This window comes from Pan paniscus, chromosome 8 (assembly GCF_029289425.2).
Source record: "Pan paniscus chromosome 8, NHGRI_mPanPan1-v2.0_pri, whole genome shotgun sequence".
Taxonomy (NCBI): domain Eukaryota; kingdom Metazoa; phylum Chordata; class Mammalia; order Primates; family Hominidae; genus Pan; species Pan paniscus.
The window spans coordinates 128,683,087-128,709,348 of NC_073257.2; the positions used below are offsets into that span (position 1 = coordinate 128,683,087).

The 26,262-nt window shown below is 44.5% G+C and overlaps 1 protein-coding gene across 3 annotated transcripts in view; it reads right to left on the reverse strand.

The window, feature by feature from the left end:
* Positions 1–26,262, reverse strand: part of HSPA12A (heat shock protein family A (Hsp70) member 12A) — a 184,664-nt gene that overhangs the window by 142,678 nt on the left and 15,724 nt on the right. The window contains exons 2-3 of one of the 3 annotated variants that reach the window (XM_014346530.4): positions 21,596–21,655; positions 21,333–21,420 (exon numbers count right to left, since the gene is read on the reverse strand). The exons of 1 other annotated variant lie outside the window; for it this stretch is intronic. In XM_014346530.4, the coding sequence (XP_014202016.1) occupies positions 21,333–21,420 (88 nt within the window). In that variant the 5' untranslated portion in view covers positions 21,596–21,655. The remainder of the gene's footprint in view (positions 1–21,332; positions 21,421–21,595; positions 21,656–26,262) is intronic. One more of the 3 variants, XM_003825624.5, reaches the window with a different exon arrangement.

The following is a 26,262-nucleotide window of genomic DNA, read 5'->3' on the forward strand; positions in this document are numbered from 1 at the left end:
AAAAAGAATTAAATGAAAATTCTAGAACTGAAAACTAGAATAACTAAAATTAAGTCAGTAGATGGTTTAAAGGGCAATTAGAGCAGAAAAGATCACTGAATCAATAGAAAATACTCAGACAGAAGCACAGAGGAGAAGCCAGAAAAGATTCTAAGAGACATAAAGTCACACATGGAAGGTCTGACATATAAGTGGAGTTCCCAAGGCAGAGGGCGGCCAGCTGTTGGTGAGGATCCATACAGGAACCCCCTTTTTGCCTCCTAGCATTTCCCTTATCTTTGCTCACCTGTGACATATCTCAGCAAGTGAAAAGCCACATCTGCTACCTACACCCACCTGCACCAAAGATGAACTTTTTCCCCCATGGGACTTTGCACTCAACTCCAGCCAATAATGGGTTCGAACATTTTTGCTAAACTGTAAAAACTGGAGTTTCTCTGCTGGCAGTCACTCTCCACCCTCCCTCCCCAGTATTCCTGATGACCCCTCATCCAGCTGTGTCCTAGTGGAAAGGCCAGACCAGGACTTGGGCCAGACTAGACAGCTCAGTGCCAAAAGAGAAAGGACATTTCTGGGACCTGCTGAATCACCACCAGGTAAGGACATCTGGGAATGAGTACCACGGACCATTGCGAGATTGGGATCATCTTTCACCACCATCACCTTGCTGGGAAGTTACATACCTCTCCTGTTCTGTATTGAGAGGGTGATTGGGTTGCAAATTTGTTTTCTAAAAATACAGCCTACGTTATAAAGGGGGGAATAAGTTCCCTTCAACCAGAGATAAGACTTAGTTTCCTAAAACCCATCAGATGGAGAGCAGACAGCAAAGGGGCAGTCTGATCTTTTCAGTAAACTGGGATAAACCCTACACTCTTTTTACACCATCCCCTCTTCTTGCAGTTATGCAGTTTATTTACAGTTGACTTTTGAACCTAAGTACAGGACTTTACATTTATCCATACCCATTTTTTTTTTTAATTAGCACCAGCTCTTTTCTTATTTCTGAGATATCTTTGAAATCAGCAGCTGATCAATCAGCCAGCCTCTTCCAACTTCGGGTCACCTATAAATCTGCCCAGAGTGGTGGATATCCTCTGCCTCAGATCCAAAAGACAAAAAAAAAAAAAAAAAAAAAAAATAGACAGAAGGCCAGGCCCAGGGACTCATGCCTGCAATCTCACACTTTGGGAGGCCAAGACAGGCAGATCACTTGAGGCCAGGAGTTTGAGATCAGCCTGGCCAACATGGCAAGACCCCATTTCCACATGTAATTTTCTGAATACAAAAATTAGCCAGGTGTGGTGGTGCGTGCCCGTAGCCCCAGCTACTCAGGAGGCTGAGGAAGGAGAATTGCTTGAACTCAGGACACAGAGATGGCAGTGAGCCAAGATCACGTCACTGCACTCCAGCCTGGGCAGAAGAGTGAGACCCTGTCTCAAAAAAATAAATAAGTAAAATAAACAAATAAGCAAAAAACCCAGGAAGGAACTAGGAAACTGCTACCCTGTTTTATACAGGTAAGTAGATTCTCCAGGATAACATGGCAGGGCCCTGACTCTGTCATTTTCCCTCGGGCCACTCCCTCCAACTCCCCCACCAAACGCTGCCAGCCACAAATCCTTCTTTTCAGTGCACTCTGCCTGCTGCTCGGCATGTGCTGTTGACAAGGCTCAAAAACAGAAAGCTTGTTGTTGGAAGGGCTGTATTCCCAAGCAGTGCATCTGTAAGATAAAATGTGTATCTCCAGGGAATTCGTGTTTCTGCTCTGCCTCTCGGCCCCCGCGGCCCTAAGAGGAAGGAGCCGGGCTGTGGATTGGAACAAATCCTCACTGAGCACTGACTGGGCCAGACTCTGTGCTGATGTGCAGGTGCATTACCTCCATCAAAGCCCACGCATCCTCTCTGGTGGGTGCTACTTCCTCATCTTATGGGAGAGGAAACTGAGGCTTGGAGAAGGAAAGGAACTCGCATGCTGGCCGCAGAGAGGAGTGAGTGGCATACCAGAACTGGAGTCTCAGCCCTCACGCAAAGACCACTGGCTTACTCAGCCTGATTACTCAGCAATCACTGACCTTCCAGCTCCAGATCAGCCATTCTTTCTGCCACATTCATATCATCTTGCCCCTGACAGACGAGTGACTATATAAAACATTCCCGAAAACATTGTTCTTCCTGCTCAGCTGCCATCCCCAGAGGCAGAGGACACCTGGCCTGGTCTCTGGCACCCCGCATACGGGGCAGAGAATGTTGGCCATGTGCCAGGCAATGATGTTCCAAATTACAGTTTGATCAATGCGCTCTTCAGCTTTTCTCCGAGGCCTGGAGTTTTTAGCAGCTCTAACTCCAAACTTCACAGCACCCAAATCATGTCACTGAAGGAGCAAGCAGAGAAGGCGCCATGTGGCTCACGCACCTGACTTCCTAACCTTAAGCTGGTGAGACACACAGCTCCTGAAAGCTTAACCGGCGCCGTCCTGCTCACGTAAAACAGCCCCGACATCCAATTCCGATGGTTGCAGCTGCGTGGTCTCCCTGAAAATCTGCCACTCATGATTTTTTTAAATGGGGTTTTTCCTTCTTTTCAGGGTGACAAAAGTCTTCCTAATGAGAAATACCAGAGGGTTAAAATTGCCTGGAGCCCTCGCCAGTTTCTGGTACTATGGTTTAAAAGATGACTTTTTATGCTCTGGGTTACAAAATGCTTCCAACAACACCTTTGCTCAGTATTGGATTGAGGCTAAGTTTATTTTTCTGGTGGGGAAATTAATCCTTGAGCTGTGTTAAAACAATCAGCAGCTCCAGTCATGACATCACGATTCAAATCGTTCTTCCTTCTTATGTATCAACTATGCTGTCGAATGTGGAAACATGAAATCTACAGTTTGCTGGAATCATCTGGATTGTTTAAACTGTATTTCTTAGGCAGAAAGAAAGAATCATTCTTGCAACCTATACCCCTTCCCCCACCCCACCATGCAGATTTACTTCATATTTATTATTTTTTTGTTACAATTAACAAAAGGAGAAACCCATTTGCTGTTTTTTTTCCCGAGGATTTAGAATAGAAACTTCTACCGCCAGTGGCTTGTGATTCCACCCTCCACCCCTCGCTCTCTAGAAGTTTCTGAGGTCTAATTTTTTCTAACAGAGGCTTTGTCTGTAGTGAATGAACCCTGGCTACAAAGTCGGCTTAATTAAAACAATGGCATTCCAGAGACAATAGGGAACAAGGTGCCGGCTTCTGTGCTGGGTGCTAACCCCCGGCACAGCCTTCTGCGGTGACCTTAGTGGAGCTACTCCTGATGCCGTCAAGTTCAGGGACAGGCTGGTCTTCTATTCGCTCGGTTCAAGGATCTGGCAGAGGAAATCCAGTGTGTGTGTGTGGGTGGGGGGGTGGGGGGGATGGCATATTCATACCTACACATAATGATCTTCTATTTAAGATTTCTCTGTGCTCCACCACCATAGCGATGGGTGTCAGGCTGCCAATAGAATGAAGAGAAGTGGAGAATTGCGGCCATTGTTAAAATATTTCAGGCTTGTCACCCAAAGTCCCCCAAAAAAACCCTCTTCCTCAAGAATGTGGGTCAGTCAAGATAATCTGCAAATATGAAGAATGTGGGTCAGTCAAGATAATCTGCAAACATGAAGAATGTGGGTCAGTCAAGATAATCTGCAAACATGAAGATGATACAAGACCATCTCACTGCTTTCCGTCCGGATGCTGAGAGCAGCAGCAGCAGTTCGGTTGCCCTGGTCAGACACCTGGCAGACATCCTGGATCATTCGCCACCTCCAATTAGGCGCCGATTCCTGTTACCTGACCTTACAATGACACTCTCCCCTCCAGCTTCCTCTTCCTCTCCAGGGTCTCTGCCCTGAGTTAGGAGTGATCGTTTCTCACCTGGGCAACTGCATCAGCCTCCTGTCTGGCTTCCCTGCCTCTCACCTTTCCCTGGCCACACACTGCCAGTAGGGGCCTCTCCAACTAGGAAGACACCTGACCACCTCACCCTCTCCTTGAGAACTTGGATGGTTCTCCCTGAGCTACAGAATCAAGTCTCAATGCCTCAACCTGGCATATGAGCTTGGTCACAATCAGGGACCTACGAGCCTTGGTAGGTTGTCTCTCTTGGCCCCTGTAAGATCATGCTCCAGCCCAAGGAGGTAGACTTTGGGCCTGCCCCACAGCCAGACCTACCCTGTGGTGGTGTCCCAGGTCACCCACTGGTTCTCTTCCCTGCTTTGCCCAGCTGCTTGATGCCAGCCATAATGGCAGTGATGTATGGAAGGGGGACACAGTTGCATCATAGGTTGTCTCTCTTGGCCCCTGTAGGATTGTGCCCCAGCCCAGCGAGGTAGACTCTGGGCCCACCCCATAGTCAGATCGTGGTGTCCCAGGTCACCCACTGGTTCTTTTCCCTGCTCTGCTCAGCTGCTTGATGCAAACTGTAATGGCAGTGACGTATGGAAGGGGGACACAGTTACATCTCCATGTGCTGTCCCCACCAAAGCAAAGGCCACAAGCACCTCCCCACAACACACTGACACAGTGGTCTGATGTCCCAGAGGGAAAAATGTAACTGTCAGAGATAAGAAATGTTAGGATAAGGGACATGGGAGTATGTGATCCCTAAATCATGGTTCTGTTTCCATCAGTGAGTGTAAAAATCAAAATCTGTCTTGGTAAGAATTTTAAATAAAAGGAAAATGGTGAGAGATTTACCCCCAACACATTGCAGTGTGTCTCCAGGAGCAATCATCGCACCTAAGGGCACCCTTCCCGCTTCCAGGCTTGTACCTTGACCTTCTCTGTTAACCCTTTGCAGCCCCTGTCACTCTCTCTCGCTGGATTCCTGTCTCTCTGGGTCTGATGTTCCCATGTGTCTGTCTCCATTGGTCCCATTATCCCTGGGACAGATGCTTCACAAGGGAAACCCTTGACTTTTCCTCTTCTTCACAAGCAGCATCCCCAAGCCCTGTGTCCCCTGACACCCTGCTTATTCACTGGTCCCAAAATCACCTGCATTTTCCCAGTTCTGAGATTCAGCCTTTGCCTTCCTTTCTGCCCCAAATGCCCATCATCCAGTTGAGAAGCCCTTGCGCCCCTCTCATCTGGATGGCTCCACTTCTTAGATTCCCTGGGTCCCCCGACCCCTACCCACAACAGACAGGGCAGAACGGACAATTCCCCTTGCACTTTACATAGGAGGGTTCCGTGGTCTGAGTCTTTGTGTCCCTGCAAAATTCCTATGTTGAAATCTAATTCCCAGTGTGCTTGTATTAAGACGTGGGGCCTTTGAGAGGTGACTGGGTCATGAGGGTGGAGTCTTTGTGAATGGGATTAGTGCCCTTATAAAAGAGAGCTGACGGAGCTCGTTCATGTGAGGACACACAGAAGGCACCACCTATGAGGAACGAGCCCTCACCAGACACCAAATCAGTTGGTGTCTTGATTTTGGCCTTCCCAGCCTCCAGAACTGCGAGCAATAAATGTCTGTTGTTTGTAAATTACTCAGCCTAAGGTATTTTGTTGCAGCAGCCTCAACAGGCTATGATAGGTGGGTAAGACTGATTCAGAGAACGATGGCAACATGGGAAAATCGTTATTACTGTAGGATATGTATACTGGAAATGCAATTTCTAAGGGAATCTGTATGTAGCCATACATGTTTGTAAACAACTTATAGGATTTTTTGGGTTTTTGTTTGTTTTTTGAGACAGGGCTGCCCAGGCTGGAGTGCAGTGGCATAAACTCAGCTTACTGCAGCCTCAACTTCCTGGGCTCAAGCAATCCTCCCACCTCAGCCTCCTGAGTAGCTGGGACTACAGGCACATGCCACCATGCCTAATTTTTGTATTTTTTTGTAAAGATGGGGTTTCACCATGTTGCCCAGGCTGATCTCAAACTCCCAGCCTCAAGCAATTCGCCCACCTGGCCTCCCAAAGTGCTGGGATTACCAGCGTGAGTCACTGTGCCCAGCCAATTTATGTGTTTTTAGTTGGTAAAAATGGGTTGTACTGAGTCAGTACCATTAGAATTAGACAAATATGACTTGATCAGCAAAATATTTTTAAAAATTAAAAATCAAGGAAAAATAAGAGACAAACAATAGTTTCTGTACTTTGACAAACATCTTGAACAGCAACATACTTGTTGACGTGAGAGTATCAAAGGGAAAGAGATTAATTTTGCCATTTTTAGGGACCATGATGGGGTGGGAGGACAGGCGTGGAGTTTGAGATCTGTGCAGGAGACAGTCACTGTGATCACCTGGTCAGGGATGCGGTTACACTGATCCTGTGGGAGGAAGCCAGGAGTGTTACCTGCCTGCTGTTTCCATCAATGGTATGGTCACATGACCATGACTTTGCATCAGTTCTCAGCCCTCATCAGACGTGGCCAGTCACCACCCTCTCCTCTTCATTTGCTTTCCAGGACACCACATCCTCCTGCTTGTCTTGTTCATTCCTGGCACAGCATTCCAGACTTTTTCACTGGTTGCACCTCATTGCTGTGGCTCTGAATGTGACAATGCTCCAGGCTTTAGTCCTCAGACCTCTCATTCCCATCTACACTCTTTCTTTGGGGGATCTCTTCCGCTTTCTTGGTGTTCAGTACCAACTATATGCTAATGAGTCCACGTTGACATTTCTAGTCGGAGCTCACCATATCTCCACTTGCAGTCTAACAGGTAACTCTAATAAACAGACCCCTAAACACCTGATCTCCAAATCAGCAGGTTCCACCCCAAACCCACTCCTCCTCCTCCAGTTGCTGGCACATCATATTGGTGACTCCACCCTTCAAAATGTCAGCATCATCCTTACTCCTCTCTTTTTCACAACTATATCCAGTCCCCAGAAATCCTATGGCCTCCCCCTGCACCCCTGCAAAATCTGTCTGCTTCTCACCCCTCCACCTTCTCCTCTAAATTCACATCTGTTCCATCTCCACCTACATCATCATAATTGCTGCCTCTCCTCTTGCCACCCCACTTCCTACCAAAGTCTACTCCCAACATGACCTTTGGGATCTTTCAAAAATATAAGTACAGAATGTAAGATCGTGTCACTCTCCCTCTCAAGACCCTGGCTTCCCACCTCAGAGGAGAAGCTTGAGTCCTTGCCAGGGCCTATAAGGCCCTATGTGGCCTCATCTCCCAGCTAAGTGGCCTCCTTGCTCTAACACACAAGGCACCTCCTACCTCAGGACCTTAGCACAGCCCTTCCTTCAGCCTGGGATGCTCCTCCATTGGACAGCCACATGGCTTGATGACCCACCTTCCTCAGGCTGCTGCTCAGATGCCACCTTCTCAGGAGGCCTCCCCAGAACCCCTATTTTAAATTCCAACCTCATCTATAGCCCATCATTCTTTATTCCCCATCCAGCTTTATTTTTTCTCTATACCATTTATCATTTAACATATTCAGATTTGCACACATACACACATACATACATTAGAATGGAAGCCCCATGAGGGCAGGGATTTGTACTTTTATCCAGTGCTGCATAATGTGTAGAACTGTGCTCAGCACATGATAGATGTGAAATCATTATCTGTTGACTGGTTTGTGGCTCCACGCTGATACACCCGTGTCACTTGCCATCCTGACTGCATGAGAGGAAAGCCTGGACCTCGGGGGTGGCACGGCAAGTCACCATCTACCACAGTGGGCTGGACTCACCTGTCAACCTTCCCTGTCAGATGGGAGCTCCCACAGTGTAGGGACTATGCCCTTTACAGCTCAGAAACACCAGAGCCTGCCATTGGGTCCGAAAAAACAGGAGTAGGTGCTTGTTGAATTAATGTAATCCAGATAATCCAGGCCTAAGAGGAATCCGAATTAAATGAGATAATATGAAACCACAAATGTGATTTAAAAGACACCTTTGTGTGCTATGCCTATCTTTTGGTGTTCGCTAAGGCATTTACATCACTTTGTATAAAGCAGTAGTATTTCACTTTGTGTTAAGTAAGTAGTACACTTGGGTTTATCTGAGGACATGGGACGTGGATAACTGAGTTTCTTCTCACTTCCACACTTGCTCAAGTCTTTGTCCATACAAGAACTGTCTCTCTCCATTACCAGTGGAGGAAGCACAGGACATGCCACTATAAGCTTTGGGTTCTAGTCTTCCCTTCACACTTACCAGTCTTATGTCTGACCTTCCCTTCAGTGATCCTCAGCTTCTCCATCTGAGGTTAATTCTCTCATGATAAGAGAACAACTGGCTGATGAAAACAATTCAGGAATGGCTTGTTAGAGGGGATTTGTGGCTTATGAACATACAGAAAGCAGGAATCACCAGGACCCCCTGTGGGTTCACAGCGAAAATACTCTTTCAAGAGAATCTTGTTTCCTTCCTTGATAGGATTAAGAGACAGGTAGAAATGAGGGAGATCAAGAGTTTATGAATTCAGTAGGGCATTTGATAAGTTCAATGGGGTTGACATGAATTTGGTGCATGGACCATTAGATGGCTTGGGGACTGGTTGGATACTGTTCTTCAGAGGCTACAATTTAATGTTCTCAGAGAGAGGTTCTGAATTCAGGACTTCAAGCCTCTATCCTTTGCAAAGTCCCATTGGACATTTTTATCACTGGCTTGAATAAAAATAAAGAGGCCATGTTTATTGCATGCGTGGATAGGCTGGGAACAAAGATGTCATGACTCAGGGTCAGAATCAGCATCCAAATCACTCTCACTCCTAGACTAGAAGCAATGGCCTGGACCCAAGAATATGCAGTGGAAAGGGAAAGGTGCTATTTTTGGCACCCAAGAGCTACTTGCCCAGGTACAGAATAAGGAAGGCATGGCCTAGCAGCAGACGACTTAAAAAGGTGTGAGGGGCTTTTGTTGACATGAGTCAATGGTGTGCTGTGTGTGCCAACCACCCAACCCCAACTCACCTCTTCCACAAAAAGCTTAACTTTGTCTGAGGTTATAGTACAGAATCATATCCACAAGTTTGAAGTGAACATCCCACTGTCTCCAGTGCTAATCTGATGGTTCCAGGGACCACATTTTAAAAGGGATGTGAAATGAACAATCCAAAAATAAAATTAAGAAAACAATTCCCTTTACAATAGCATCACAAGAATAAAATATTTAGGAATGCATTTAACAAAAGCAGTGAAAAATTTATTCTCTGAAAACTACAAAACACTGTTGAAAGACATTAAAGAAGACATAGGTAATCCAGGTTCATGGATGAGAAGATTTTTAATACCGTTAAAATGGCAATGCCCCCCCAAATGATCTACAGTCTCAACATGATCCCTACATTCACAAAGAAATGCAAGGGACACAGAATAAACAAAACAATTTTGAAAAAGAAGAACAAAGTTGGAGGACTCACACTTTCTAATTTCAAAACTCAATACAAAACCACAGTGATCAAGATAGTGTGGTACTTGTATAGGGCTAGACAGACAGATCAATGGAATAGAATTTCAGAGTCCAGAAATAAACCCTCACATGTATAGTCAATTGCTTTTTGACAAGGGGGTGAAGACAATTTAGTGGGGAAATAATAGTCTTTTCACTAATGGTGCTGGGACAACTGGATATCATGTAAAACAATGAAGGTGAACCCCTACATCACACCGTATACAAAAATGAATTCTAAATGCACAAAAAGCCGAAACGTTAAGAGGTAAAACCATAAAACTCTTATGAGAGGAAAGAAGAAAATACAGATATAAGTCTTTGTGGCCTTATGTTAGCAATGGCTTCTTAGATATGCCACCAAAACCACATGCAACAAGAAAAATATGGATAAACTGGACTTAATAAAAATTAAAAACCTTCATGCTTTGAAGGACATCATCAAGAAGGTGAAAAGGCAACACACAGAATGGGAAAAAATATTTGCAAATAATACATCTGATAAGGGAGTTATATCTAAAATATATAAAGAACTCTTACAAATCAATAATAAAAAGACATAACCCAATTTAAAAATGGACAAAGAACCTGAACAGATATATCTACAAAGAAGATGTATACAAATGTCCACTAAGTATCTGAAAAGATGCCAGCATCATAAGGTATAAGTGAAATGCCAATCAAAACACAATGAAATGCCACTTCACACCCAGAAGGATGACTACAATCAAAAAGACAGATAATGCAAAGTGTTGGAAATGATGTGGAGAAATAAGAAGCCTCATACACTGTTGGTAGGAATACAAAATGTGTACCCACTGTGGGAAACAGTTTAGCAGTTCCTCAAAAGGTTAAATATAGAGTTACCATATGCCCTAGCAATTCCATTCCTAAGATATACCCAAGAAAAGCGAAAAAATACATCCACACACAAACTGGTCCATATCAACATTATTCATAATAGCCCCAAAATGAAAACAACCCAAACATCCATCAACTGACTAATGGACAAACCATGTTCTATCCATACAATGGAATATTATCATTATCCAGCAATGAAAAGTGAAGGTCTGGTTGGGCTCAGTGGCTCACGCCTGTAATCCCACCACTTAGTGTTTTGTTTGTTTGTTTGTTTATTTTGAGATGGAGTCTTGCTCCGTCACCCAGGCTGGAGTGCAGTCGCATGATCTCGGCTCACTGCAGGCTCCGCCTGCCGGTTCAAGCAATTCTCCTGCCTCAGCCTCCTGAGTAGCTGGGACTATAGATGCGCACCGCCACACCTGGCTAATTTTTGTATTTTTAGTAGAGATGGGGTTTCACCATGTTGGCCAGGATGGTCTTGATCTCCTGAACTTGTGATCTGCCTGCCTCGGCCTTCGAAAGTGCTGGGATTAGCCGGGCACGGTGGCTCATGCCTGTAATCCCAGCACTTTGGGAGGCTGAGGCAGGCAGATCATTTGAGCCTAGGAGTTTGAGATCAGCCCGGGCAACATGGCAAAACCCCATCTCTAGAAGACATACAAAAATTAACCGGGTGTGGTGGTGCACGCCTGTAGTCCTAGCTACTAGGGGACTGTGGTGGGGGAATCACCTGGGCCTGGGAGGCCGAAGCTGCAGCGAGCTGTGATTGCACCACTCTACTCTAGTCTGGGTGGCAGGGTGAGACCTTGTCTCAAAAAAAAAAAAAATAAGTAAATAAAAAAAAAATGAAGTGGCCGGGCGTGGTGGCTTATGCCTGTAATCCCAGCACCTTGGGAGGCCTAGATGGGAGGATCACTTGAGCTCAGGAGTTTAAGACCAGCCTGGCCAACATGATGAAACCCCATCTCTACTAAAAATACAAAAAATTACCAGGGCATGGTGGCTCATGCCTGTAGTCTCAGCTACTTGGGAGGCTGAGGCAGGAGAACTGCTTGAACCTGGGAGGCAGAGGTTGCAGTGAGACTAGATGGTGCCACTGCACTCCAGCCTGGGTGACAGAGTGAGACTCTGTCTCAAAAACAAACAAAGTACTGATACATGCTACAACATGGATGAACCTTAAAAACATTATGCTAAATGAAAGAAGCAGTTAAACAAAAGAATGCATCCTGTATGATTCCATTTATAAAAAATGCCCAGAACAGGTGTATCTATAGTGACCAAAAGCAACTAATGGTTTCCCAGGGCTGGGATTGGTGGGGGAAACGAGGAGTGGCTGCTGCTAATGGGTATAAGGGTTTCTTTTTGGGGTGATGAAAATGTTCTAAAATTGATCATGGTGATGGTTGCACAATTCTGTGATATATTAAAAATCATTGAATTATACGCTTTGAGTGAATTGTACTGCATGTGGATTATAGCTCAATAAAATTGTTATCGAAAAAGAAGGATACGAACGAACTGGATCTCAGAATGAAAACAGGCTGTGAAACCACATCCTAGGCAGAAAAGCTGAAGAAGGCAGGAATACAACAGAAAGGCTTCCGGGGAGAAGCCACCTACAGATGTGTGAAGGGCTGTCACATGGAAAGGGAATTCCATTCTCTGTGTGGCCCCGAAGTCGACTCTGCTCCTCTGTCTGGACCGCACATGCCCCACCCCCACACACACCCAATAACTCCTATGCACCTTCACAGCTCAGCTTTCCCGTCACCTCCCAGGGAAGCCTCCCCTGCCTCCCTCCACCTTCATCTCTGCTGTCCACCTTCACAGCACCACGTTCCTTGCCTTCATCTCACTTCCATCTGTCGTGACATATTTATTTAATTATTGGATGACAGTCTGAGAACCCTGATAAATTACCAGCTCCTTCAAGGGAGCCATTGGCTTTCACTCAGCAGAACTTATCAATGTGCCTGGCAGACAAGAGGTGCTTAATAAGTATTTCTTGAATGAACGAATGAATGAATAATGAATGAAACACAAAAGCCAGAAACTACAAGCAGATCCTCTAAGAAAGAAGTTTCTGAGAGTCTGAGCCATCTACAGATGCGTGAGTGTCACCGCCCCTGCCTGCATGGGAACTGATGGACGACACGGGTGTCACAGAAGTACCAAAGGGAAGGGCAAATGGGGTTGCTTTTCCTTCTGTTCTAAGATCTCACAAACAGTTCACATACACTGGAAAATTCCTAAAAAGCAGATAAATAATCAAATCAAATCACCCATAATTTCTCTACTGTGTGATACCCCCAGTTAATGTGTAGCCTTCTGGAGTTGGGCTATGTAGCATTTCCTTATATGGACAGAAAATGCTTGAATGAATGGGGGACTATGTGGCTCTTTGTACATTTCACAGCCTTTAATCATAACTCACACTTCTTGGATGTTTAATCTGTGCCAGGCACCATGTTAAACACTTGACATGCATTTGATTCTCCTAAAACCCAATGAGGCGGATACTTGGTATTCACATTTCATATTACAGATGGGGAAACTGGGTATTAGAGGAATCACGTCATTTGCTCAAGGTCATAGACTAGTAAGTGGCAAGCCCGATTCAGATCCCCGCAATCTGACTCCAGAAGCCAGCAGGGGTTCCGCAGATGTTGGCTGAATGAATCACTGAATTAATGAATGTGTGCTCAGCCACCCACACACACTGGGGAAAAACTGAGCTGCGCTTAACCAGCTAGTTGGCTGTTGTCTTTCAAATGCTCTAGAATATCATTAATACCTTCAGGGGTCACAACATCCTAAGGTTAAAAAAGGGACATTTTGACAACATAAGGAGCTTTCTTTGGCTCCAAATTCCCCCACCACTGGAGAGGTCTTCCTCAAGGGGGAGCCTCAAGCACCTCCTTGGATAAGGCTCCCCAAGGTCTCCCGTGTCCAGGCTTCTGTCACCCATGGAGTTGTCCACAGAGCTCGCCCTTGCTGCGAGCCACTCCCAGCCACTGCCTCCACACCTACTACAGCCGATTGGCACCTGTGGCCACCGTGATGCTGCTGCATCCACTTTGGAGGTGCCGGTGCTGCCTCTCCTGCTGGTACAGACACCACCAGTGCTGGTGCCACCACCACCACGTGAGTGTCACCAACACTGCCAGCGCCAGGCTCACTGCCACCGCCATGTCACTGGAGCCACCAACTCACAACACCGCAGGGCCAGCACAGTGGTGGGGAAGAGTGAAGCTCTGGGTGTTGTTTGCTCAAGTCCCACTCAGTTTGAAGGCAGATGTGGGACAAACTGGGTGACAAGACGTCATGAAGTGCTCCGAACTGCCCCTCTTCTCCAAATAAAGCTTCATTCTGGACTATTTGGGGATGTCCAAGGGACAGGACTTAGTCCCTCAGGTAAACAGATTCCTGGATAGCCCCACTCATGTTCCCAAGACGCCTCTAAATTCTCTGCGGCGGACGGTGGAAGCCAAGTTGCGAGCTGCTGTCCGCCCAACCCTTCTCCTGCTGCATATAGATATGACCAATTGTGTTCCTTTGTTCTGCGACTGGGAAGCTTACAGGCATTTGTAAATTTTAAATTCAGTAAGACCTCGTGGTATGCATTTGTGATCCAATTTTACCCCTGACTTTGCCCTAGTTTCTTTTCAGTCCTGTTTCTCAAATGTATTGTTCTTATTATGTTGTTATACCTCTGCCTGAAAGTCCCTTTTGAAATAAGACAGGCATTTATAAAATAAAAGGAAGAGCTGAAATAAGAACTTATGGATACACACTTTAAAAAGTTCATTTCCAAATGTGGTATGTTTCATTAGCGGTTTTTCTCTGCAGACTTCAAACAAGCAGGAAATCTTCACCAAGTGACTTGGCAGTTCCAGGTAAAAAACAGAACTCTCAAAAAGCTTTACTGCATGTGAATTACAGAATGACTGTTCACCTCCTGGCCTGTGGTAGACAGGCAGGAAGGACATGGCTGCGAGGCATGGCCCTGGCAAAGCTGACATTCAGGACCCCAACCCTTCCTACCTCTCCATCTCCTTCAGCCCAGACTCCTTTCTTAAGGGGCACCCAGCTTCCCGCACTGTCCTGGGTAGGCCATAACAGATGAAGTCATGTTAAGATTTAAAACTGTAACTCGATGCATGCTTCACAGTTAGTCGCCTTGCAGAACCCCAAAGGCAGGACCACCTATGTAATTTGCTGGGCCCAGCATGAAACAAAAATACAGGACCCCTCGTTCAAGGTATTAAGAATTTCAAGATGGTGACAGCGGAGCATTAAACCACGTGCAGGGCCTTGTGTGACTGCACAGGTCACAAGTCCAAGCCGGTCCTGCATCAAGGACACACAAAGGCACACTTTAGAAAATTACTTTTATGTACACAACCATGAATTCTGATTTTTATGGAAGAACGACAAATAGTTGCAAATATTTAAAAAACAACACAAAATTTCAACCACATTCCATTCCATTCTCGCAGAAACACCAGTTGCCTCAGCTCTGCGATTTGTATCACTTTGGTGCAAAAGTGTGAGAAACAATGTTGTAATTTTTACCGTGTTTCCATCCAAGCCTCCACATGCTGTCAGAGTGTTGCATTTTTAAGAGAGAAGTTTGGAAGGGGTGATCAGATTGCATATGCCAGATATATTTTGGCTGTGTCCCCACCCAAATCTCACCTTGAATTGTAATAACCCCCACGTGTCAAGGGCAGGGCCAGGTGGAGATAATTGAATCATGGGGGCAGTTTCCCCCATACTGTTCCCATGGTAGTGAATAAGTCTCATGAGATCTGACAGTTTTATAAATGGGAGTTTCCCTGCACAAGCTCTCCTTCCTGCCGCCACATAAAAAGTCCCTTTGCTCTTTCTTCATCTTCCACCATGATTGTGAGGCCTCCCCAGCCATGTGGAAATGTGAGTCCATTAAACCTCTTTCCTTTATAAATTACCCAGTCTTTTGTATGTCTTTATTAGCAGCGCGAGAACAGACTAATGGATACCACAGCAAAGCAGGAAGGGGTAAGACAGCCATGGGTATAAGAGTTTCTCAAAGGATGGGCAGGATTTGGCAAGACCAAGAGGAAGGGCTCTGGGAAGGGGAGCCAAGGCGCAGAGAGAGGAACAAGGAGCAGAACCGGTGAGGGGGCAGGAAGAGGGTCACCCAACAGGCCAGGTGGGGCGGGCTCACCAAGAGCCACCGAGTTACTTCAGAACAATACGTAAGAACCCTTTTAAAGTTCTAGAATCTAATTTTAAAACAGAGATTTTGTGTTCATATAGGGTAAAATAAATGTGACTCACTCAATGTCAAATGGGCACTTGTATATAAATGACACATGAACTTTTTCCCTCTACAAGCAACAGCATAACAGAATCCAAAGGATACACAGGAGGACTGACAGCTTGAATTCTCTTAGCAAACCGTCATCCAGCTCTCCCAATCTCGTGGCTGCCTCTGAGCTCTAGCAGAGCCTTTTGGGTTTGTGCTAAGGCCGTTGTCAGTGTTGGGTCGTTAGTCAGTCTTACCCTAAACATACTGCCCGGCACATTCCGGGAGGGCGTTATGGGCACTGGTGGGCACTCCTGGCAAAGAACGAAACTCGTGTTCACCACCATTAACAAGCTCAGCCTCCACGGACCGAATGATGAGGAATCACACAAGAACAAAGTAGGACTTCTCATCTTCCTACCTGAGACAACACACATGGAAAAACTCAAGAACACTATTCTAGCCAGGCATCCTCCTCCTCTAATGGGCTTTCTGACTTCAATGTACTATGACACACCATGGCAGAACTTTAAGAGCTTAGAGGTTTGTCTTCAGAAACGTGTAGGCCAAGATACATGCTGTCATCTACTTTACAAGGAATACACATTAACAGAGAATTTAAAGTCAGAGAAACCACGTAACACATGTATATTCCTCCAGACTGCAACTGATTCTTTCTCCGCCTGCCTCTCTTGCTGTCTTTATACAGAAAATATATGTGAATTTATGCACATATATACATATTGTTAATTTATGTGCATAGATGTGTATATGTGTATGTATATGCTACACATGTATATTAAATATGCATATATGGGCTGGTTGCGGTGGCTCACACCTATAATCCCACCACTTTGGGAGCAAAGGTGGGTGGATTACTCGAGCCTAGGAGTCTGAGAACCGGGCAACATGGTGAAACCCCATCTCTACAAAAAAAATTCAAAAATTAGCCAGATGTGGTGGTGCATGCCTGTAGTCCCACCTACTTGGGAGGCTGAGCTGGGAGGATCCCTCGAGCCTGGGAGGTCACGGCTGCAGTGAGCCGTGATCATACCACTGCACTCCAGCATGGGAGACAGAGCAAGACCCTGTCTCAAAAAATAAATGTATATATGTACACATATACAATATATATATAAAAGCCTATCTAAATATGCATATATTATAGGTATATGCATATATATATAAAGAGCAAGAGGGGCAGGGAGAGGATATGTACATATATACATATATATATTAATATATACTACAGTACAATTCAATTCCATCTTATTAAATCCAGTCAGCACTTATAGAGTCTCTGCCATGTGCTGGCCCAAGGATAAGCACTAGAACACAAAGTTATGAGTGTCACCAACCTCGAGGAGCTCGCCGTCTAGAGGAGACACACTGAAAATGAAAATGCCCCTCCTATCACCATGATGGCTATTTATAATGGGAGGTAGTTGGTTTGGTGGTTCTGTATTGATGGTGGCCAATAATGTGGGTTGAGTCATGCTGGCTGGGTTCAGGTCCCAGCTTCACCACTTTGAAACTGTATGACATCCAACATGCAACTTGAGCTGCAGGGTCCTTGTTGGTAAGGTAAATACAGTCATGCACTGCATGATGACATTTTGGTCAATGACAGACCACATATATGACTGTGGTCCCGTAAGATTATAATATTGTATCTTTACTGTACCTTTTCTATGTTTAGATATACAAATACTTGCCACTGTGTTACAACTGCCTACAGCTTCAGTACAGTAACATGCTGTACAGGTCTGTAGCTTAGAAGCAGCTAGCAGCAGACTGTCCTGCATATAATAGCTTAGTTGTGTGGTAGGCTATATCATCTAGGTTTGTGGAAGTACATTCTATGATGTTCACACAATGAAGAAATTGCCTAATAACGCATTTCTCAGAACATATCCCTGTCATAAAGCAATGCATGACTGTATGTATAATAGTGGCCTCTTCATAGGGTGGCAGGGCTTAAATGATATAACAAGTGAAAGCACTTACACTTACTGGAACCAAAAGGCACTCAATGAAAGGAAACCATCATTGTTACCACTATTGTTGTCATTGACAAGAACATCAAATTCGACAGTGGGGGGCACAAAAGAGAAAAAGGTCAATCTAACTTGGGAAGTGTCAGGAGAAGCTTTGTGGAGGTGATGACATGGGGCTGAATCTTTCCTAATAGCATGTGTTTGGCAGGGGAACAAAAGGAAGAAAAGGCATTTATTCCAAGGATAAGAAAGGTTTGTTCAAAGGCCCTGTGGCATGGAACACCCTACCGTGTCCGGAGGACGGTCAGCAGATCAGCACAACCAGAGTGAGGGTTCAAGGTCAAAGAGAAGCCAGAGCCGGATCTTGAAGGGCCACCAAAAAGCCCTTAACAATGGAATAACAAAATCAAATTGTCCTTTGAGAAGGGTTAGGTAATATTCAACTGAACATAATTTCACCTTTCCGGGGTCACCATCGCGATGATCAGCGATCATGAATACTACTGGAGTCTATCAATGCCACAAAACAGAAAACCTGTCATTCACATGTTCTTTCCTCTGTTCACAAGTCTTCAAAAGGTTTTTGTTTTAGTGACTAATTGGCTTATTTTTCCACAATGATTTAGTTGCTGAGGAAGGTTTTCTTTACCACTAATCTCCTCCAGAATGATTTTAAAATACTCATCTTCCTAACCACGAGGAAAATCTTAAGTGGTCACTTTTTAGCACTCAAAAGGGCTGCATGACAACTGTTCACCCTCAAAGTGTGCAAACCGCAATCGCGGCTGTGCAGGTCAGGACTCCGAGTCGGAGGTGAGTGTGCGAGGCATAGACAAGATAGGCGTCAGAACCAGAAATAGAAGAGATATGAGAGCTCAGAATAAAAGCAGTGTGAGTAAACAACAGTGTACAGGAGCAGCAAGAAAGTCAAAGAAGGTCACCAAAGAGGAAAAAGAACGTGTGATACGGTCTCAAAGGGACGGAAAACAGGATAGGACAAAAATGCAAAAGGGTTGTTTTTGTTTTTTGGGGTTTTTTTTGAGACAGAGTCTCGCTCTATTGCCAGGCTGGAGTGCAGTGACACGATCTTGGTTCACTACAACCTCCGCCTCCCCAGTTCAAGCGATTCTCCTGCCTCAGCCTCCCAACTAGCTGGGACTACAAGCACGTGCCACCACACCCAGCTAATTTTTGTACTTTTAGTAGAGACGAGGTTTCACCACGTTGGCCAGGATGGTCTCAATCTCTTGACCTCGTGATCCGCCCACCTCAGCCTCCCAACATGCTGGGATTACAGGCATGAGCCACCGTGCCTGGCCGCAAAGGGTCTTTTCAGGGAAGTCAGTGGCAGAAGAGGTCTGAGAAAGTTTGGGACAGTCAACTAAACTGTTCTGAATACCTCTAGATCAATTTGCTCAGTCATCATTCAGGAGGTCAGCCTATTGGTCAATTCTATTAATTCTCCTTTTTCAAAAATGTCCTGTGCACCTTCCATGCCAGGTGCTGAAGATTCAGAGCTGAATTAGCGTCCAGTCTCTGTCTTCACTCAGTAGCTCACCTGCTATCAGGCCGAAAAAATAACTTGGCACGCAGAACAGCGCATGGTCTCCAACCTTCAAGAATTCATGACAGCAGGGAGAGAATTCACTGCTATTGAGCACCTGATATATGCCAGGTATTGTCCTATGTGTGCTTATTTATGCCGTCTTACTTAATCTAACCTTCCTTTGATAAAATCAACAGACATCAACAATCTGTTTTGCTGGCCCCCATTTTCACTGTTCCATATTAGAGAAAACAGAGGCAGCGGGTAGGAAAGAGGTCATGAGACAAGGAAAGGAAGCTGAAAAACCGAAGTTTCAGATGCCCTTTGTTTTAGACACCCCTCATTTCCAGAACTGTCACTTAAGGACTGGGTCTGAGATTTTCATAAAACAAACATTGCTTTTTCCAGTTCACTTTTTCCCTTTAGTTTAACACAACACTGGCCGCAAATGCCCATGGATTAATTCTGTCATTCCTTGGCTAACAGGCCCATAACATGTTCCGTCTGTTCACGTGCATTTGTGTGTGCTCAAGTGCTGGTGCGTCCAATTCAGACACAACTAGGGAGTACCGTCATCCCTGCAGGAACTGCCAGTTCGTCAAATCCAAATCCTGGACACAGATGTCCTGTCATTGCCATAGGACTGCTTCTTTGTGTGGTAGCTGCTGCAGCCTGGGGGAGCTGAGAATTAATGGTATTTTGCTTAAGTCGTTAAAAACAAAACAAAACAAAAAAACAAGATAATCATGCCAACCCATAATGTGGAACTACAACTTAGCAAGCATTTTATGGTCAACTGAGAAGTTCAAAGAACATGATAGAGTTAAAGCAAGCATGAAAAAGAGCAAAATCTCAACCAATCACTCTTTGTTTCTCAGACAATAATTTTTCTCCCAAAAAACCAATTCAGACCAATAAATTTATTTATTGAGCACCTACTATGTGACAGGCACTGTCTATCCCACTGAATATTACAGAATTTGTTTTCACTATGGTCTTTTATTCTTTCCAATATTTAAAGCATTGATCAGGATGCTTTCATGGTTTTCTCCTTAAGCAATTTTATTATTACGTCTTCAGAAGTTTAACACTTTCAGGGCTACACAGAGTTTTCTGGGTTTTTGTTTTGTTTTGTTTTCTTCTTACTGTTGTTTTTCACCTAAAGCATTCCCTTTCTTTTCCTACTCTCTGCTTTTTACGGAGAAAAAAATCTAGCATCTGGGGTCTGAGACCACTTGAAATGTCTGGGCTGGGGATTGCTAATGGCCTCCCAGAGATAACCCAAATTGCTGATTTAGCGAAGCCCATTCTTGACCTTGACACAAGACAAGACAGGCAAAGGGGAAGGACTTGGGAGGCAGCAGTAAAAGAAAAAGGATCATAGAAGCGCTCAGATCTCGCCAGGCCCCTCCCCCATTCAGCAAACACCTGGCTGAGTTGGAAAACATGACCAGCCCAACCTTCCTATTGGCTGCAATTGAAGCTGTCAGTTCTCGGCTTGTCACCGGTTGCACTGGGAGGCCCCAGGCAGCCACAAGAGCCCTAATTAGGCAGAAATGACACTTCTACAACTGACCTGCCAGGACCTTTGGCAAACCATTTAACATCATTAGTTAACATGTTTTAAAAGTGTGAATGTAAATGAACAGCCAGTGGCTTTCAATGGAGTTTGTCGGTGGCATCTCCCCCTCCCTTTCTCAGTCTTTCTCTTTTTACATGAATAGTCCACTTGTTTTCTCCAGAATTGGAGGGAGGCACCAAAGAAGAAGGAGGAAGAGGACCAGTCCTCTGAGAGGAGAGACATGTTAAGGCAAAAACAAGTCCAGAAGAGCGAGAGGCCATCTCTTCCTGCCTTTGTATGGGCCCTCACAGAGCCAATCTCCCAGGGCCACCAGAGCAGGGCAGTAAGACAGCATGAGGCCGGTAGGCTACCCGGATGCTAGGTCCGCAATCTGTGCATGTGAGTGTGGCCAGCGATGATTCTAGGCTTTGCATAGGTGGGAAACGAATTTGTTTCCTGACTCAAGGGTGCCTCTGAAATTCTCTCAAACCTCTTCCCCCTTGCTGGTGTTCTGAACAAGCAGGTTTTGAAGCAGTGGCTTGGCAAACATCTTACACGTGCAGAAGTTTAAACATCCCAGTTTTAAACATACCTAGTCCCTCTCAAGAGGAATGAGGTTCTGGGGCAGTTATTTCAGATGCCAGTTTGATACTTACACACATTAGTTAATTTCCTACCTGAAGCGGCTATTTCCCACCTTGAATCACACTTCATTTTGTTCTTTGCTTTACACCCACAGAATCCGTACACGCCAACACTCTCCATCTGTAGGAGGGGGGAAAAGAGTTACACTGTGAAAATGTCGCTTTGTTTCCATGTTGCTCTTAAGTCGCGTACTCATGCTGGTTGACAGTTTGTAAGAGGCAGCACCCGGCAGGAGGGAAGCAAAGATTTAGGTGGGCGCAGAGGAGTTGGGTCCCTGGCAGGCCTGTGCACTTACCACCTACTTGTTGTGTGGCCTTGGGCAAGGTGCTTAGCCCTGAGTCTCAGATGTTTTCATCTGCAAGACAGAGATAATGCCTTACTACATCAAGAAAGAAAAAATAGATGGAAAATCACAAAAACCAGGAAGCGTTGTGTGCACGTAAGGAGTCGTGGAGAAACAAGAGCTGCCAAAACTGAGGAACTAGGCCCGGTTCTTTCTCCATTTACCTTGGAGAGATGACACTGAGACTCTGTCCTCTGGTTTCCCAAGGCACATTTGACAGAGCCAATGTACCACCAGCCCATCCCAGGGTACTCCCCGTCCTCTCCCTCCACTCCTGCTTATTCTTAAAAGGGCTGTAGATATTACAAAGACAAGCAACTGGGTGTAAAACAAATTCCTAGAACCCACAGTTATATTAGCTATTCATTCCCTCTGCTGGCTCCTAAACAGTACAAGGGGAAAAGCATGTCTTGTTCACCTGTAGATTTCTAGAAGCCCCACGAACACTGGTGGGTACACAGTAGATGCACAATACATGTTTACTAGTTGGAATGCAAGAATTCAGCTTCCACACATGTGCCGAAAGCAGTCAGGAGTGTGTGCTTTACAAAGGTAGCACAGATCCTAAATTTGGAGAGCTTTACTCATCTCTGAATTAAAGATGAGTAAAATCAAGCAGGCGGTGTGTGGTGGAGAATGCCTGTGAGTAGTCACGAGAGAGGAGCGAAAGAAAACAATCTTAGTTTGGGGCAGAAAGAGAGTGAAAATGCTGGAAAATGTCCTTAATAACAGTAAATGGGGAAAGAGAAAACGGCTCATCATGATGGGGCATTTAGTGCTTTTAAGCTAAATACCTCAGCATATTAAGCAAATAGAGAAAAGCCAGCTAGAAGATGTCAGCAAATTGAACCGAACAGTGCTCAGAAAGCCCATAGGAGGTGTCTGTTTTTGACCCCTTTTCCCATCACATGCCTGGGCCCAGGCTGGTTGTTTAGTGTTGCCTCTCCTCTCCAGCTGCGGAGCTTATTGAAAAGCTCTTGCTCCCCGCCTGGTTTTGGCACATTTTCTGCAGGTGCCTCCTACTGTGGCCACAATGGGCTGCTAGGGAGGTTTAGACCTGTCAACAGCTACAGGGGAGGGGGTGGCAGTGGTGGAGGGAGCATAGTCATTGTCTTAAAGGGCCAGTGACATTGTGTGCCGCCACGGAGCCTGCAGCACTGGCACCTGCTAATGAGATGAACCCTTTCTCCCACTCTCTTTCTCTCTTTAATGATTTAACTAGATCGCTTTGGTTCCTTTCTGGAAGGGGAATTGCTCCATTGATCATATAAAGTAATTGCCTGTAAAACATTGCTCTGCAACAACTACTACTTCCCTGGCTGAAAATGTCACAGCAATTGAAAAGCTCTTAGCCCCGTTCAAGAATGAGGTTGCAGAAGAGAACAGTCTTTGCATACATCCCCAAGTATTTGTGTGTTCCTGGAGTTACAAATTTTTGGTGTGACTGGTGGATTTTTAAGACACAGAATTTCTTCCCTGCTATATGGTATGATTTTTGTGTAGGACTGTGATAAACAAACCGAATACACACACACACACACACACACACACAAACTCCTTCAACCCTAAAATTACATCTATTCGTTCAGAGAAAGAAATTCTTTTCTTCATCACTCATGCCATTCTTCTCTGAGAGGCCATGAATTTGGAGGGACACCCATATAGGGTCCAGTGTGATTTGGGGAAGGGTCTTCGTTTCTCCTTACAGAAGTAGACACTATCTTTATCTAGGAGGTAGCAGGGGCCTTGGTTTGGGAAGGAGGAATTGATGCCTTAATTGTTTAGGATTTGCTGATTTTTCAGACCTGTCACTTGGCGGCGGCAGTGACACACTGTGGGAACGGGGACCACACACTTAAGGAGTTTTCATAAATAGCTTTATTAAATAGTCATTGCCACACCAATGTGAAGGAGTAATTCACCTGGGGATAAATCACTTTGTCACAGGCATGAACCTGCCTACAAAATAAAAAACTCTTAGTGATGGTTTCATTTTCCTCCGACAGGTGAAAGCGTAAGTTTATATCTAAATCAGAGAGAAACCTTTTTCAATTCAGTTGGTGGGAAGGGCCACTTACGACACGCCATGCTGCCCGCTACCAATCTGGGAACAAAGCTCAGGTGAATCACCTGTCATCAGGATAAGCCACGGATATGGTTCTTCTAGCTGATGAAGTAAAGGCAGTAGACATGCCTATTATCGCACTTTCATAAAAAGGCAAAAACATCTGCCCACTTACTGACAAAGAGCACAGAGAACTGAGCTATAAAAAAGACCATTTATGGCAATAAATCTGAAAAAGCCGTAGAACTTTGTGCAGCTAAACCCTCTGAAAGGTCATGGTACAACTTCCATAGCTGAACATATGTGCAGCATTTTTTTTTCTTAGAATTTAGAGACTGGGGATTTTAGATTTTAAAATACTTTAATAGTATCAGAATATACATGATATCCAGCTAGGGCAATAACACATACTATACCAAAATATACTGTATATAATAAAAGGTATTTTCCTACCTATAATAAAAGGTATTTTTATCTACCTATTTAGTAAAAAGAATGCAAAAAAAATTCTTTAAATCTAAGCCCATTAAATAAACTGATTCCCGAATATGAAGAATTATGTTGATAGCCTTTTAACCAGGAATTTAAATGTGTTTCTATTTGCTCATACTGACAGGGTTTTTTTTAATTTGCCTGTAACACATATAATTAGATGTTTAATTTGATAATATAGAACTAAATAAAATATGAAACTAATAACCCCCAAAGTTCTGCCTGGCTCTGAGTCCCTTAAATAAAAACAAGATTTATATACTGTCATGGGAAATAGATAGTAAGCGGTAAATTACTCCACACGACAATTTCTAGTAGCTTTGTCTATTTGATCGGTGGTCTAGGCACAGGAAAGTGGGTTGAATTAAGCCCCTGCATCCAAGAAGAGAAGAGCTTGGACTATCGAGGCTGGAAACAGAAACCCCATTCGTACAGAGCAACACAGCAAGCCAGGGTGTGATGGGAGGGCCCGGGAGGTGGCATTCTGTGTGGGAGGGAGGCAGGGGTTGCTGGCCTGCTGCTGGTCCTCAGGCTGAGTGTCCTCTGCATGAATGCCCAGAGTGAGAGTGTGCGTGGACAGTTTTAACACCGTTTCACCATATTTCTGGAGGGGGGAAAAACAGAACATTTGAAGTGGAGAAAAACAAGCCAAACACACACATCATCAGTGGAATGAATGTCAAATCTGACAGCAGCCACAGGACTGGTTTCACTTCTGCATGCCCCTTTTTGGTTTATTTGTACATGATGCAAGAGGTCTGCCTAGAATTCCAAAGTTCAGAGGCAACAAAATTACGCTTTACATCTTATCACATGGATCTCCATAGCACATTTTAAACCATCTGACTTCACAAGGTACAATTAAACCTTTAGCTAAGTTTGTCTTAACTTCATACAAAAGAGGGTTTGTAAAGATGCTGGGGCTTGCTTTAAAAAAATAAAAGACTGCATTTTTAAAAATGTTGCCTTATTTCTGTGTCAAGGCACAGCCGGTTAAATGCACAGAGAGATTAGAATTCTAACCCGGGCTAATATGTGATTGTTCTGAGCAGTAACTGCTAAATTCTTCATAATTCAGGTTTGTCAACTTATTTATGTAGAGAGAGCCACACACATTTCAACCTGAGCACCTTATGTACTTAGTAAATCCGTGTGTTTACATTTGTCACCAATATGTATTTCATCCACTAAAAGTTAACACACAGAAGTGTAAAGATCCTTTATACTTTCATAAAAAGCTAACAGTCAGGCTAGCGGGTAACAGGGCCTGTTGCAATGTTTGTATTCAATACATAAGGTGAACATACTTTCACAGTTGGAAAATGACATCAATCTGAACTTTGTTTTATAGCTCCTGAATTAATATAGAGCTACTGGCTAAGGAAAGAAACAGATTTTACTATTTTATGCCTTTGTGGAATGCACAAGATCATTCTAAAGGAACATTTCAACCGCAGTGTTTAGGATCAAGTCAGACATTACTGAAGCTGCATGAGCACAGACTTCGCTCCCCTCCCCCACGAAGACCCCGGCTCTTCTTTGCTGTTTCCTACAATTTGCTTAGAATTACGTGCTGCAAAGTCTCCTCAAAAGTCACAAAGCACTAAGTAGCCAAAGGAGTCTTCCCATACCCTTGTTTTTCTCAGTTTGACAGGGATCACAGCTCCATTCCTCCAGTAATATCCATCCAAAGTTACAGCTTATTTAAAAATACCCCATTGAAAGAGATGCACTTTAGTAATCAACACAAGTGTGACTGATTCCAAAGGACTTCGTAGATGCCTACTGTAAAAAAAAAAAAAAAAAAACCCTAAAATCTCACCTACACATTTTGTCAAAAATAGATGAGACACGATGGCATGACGTGTATAATCTTAAAGTCTCAATTTGAAAGCAAGGTGGGTCTATCATAAACAAAAACATAGCAATCATATGATCATAAACATAGTAACTGCATGATCGTAAACATAGTAATCATATGGACTGATCCTGATGTGGCAGCTGAGCCTTAACCCCAGAGGGTACAGACGTGTGTGCAATGTTTGATGTACCAGCCAGGGTC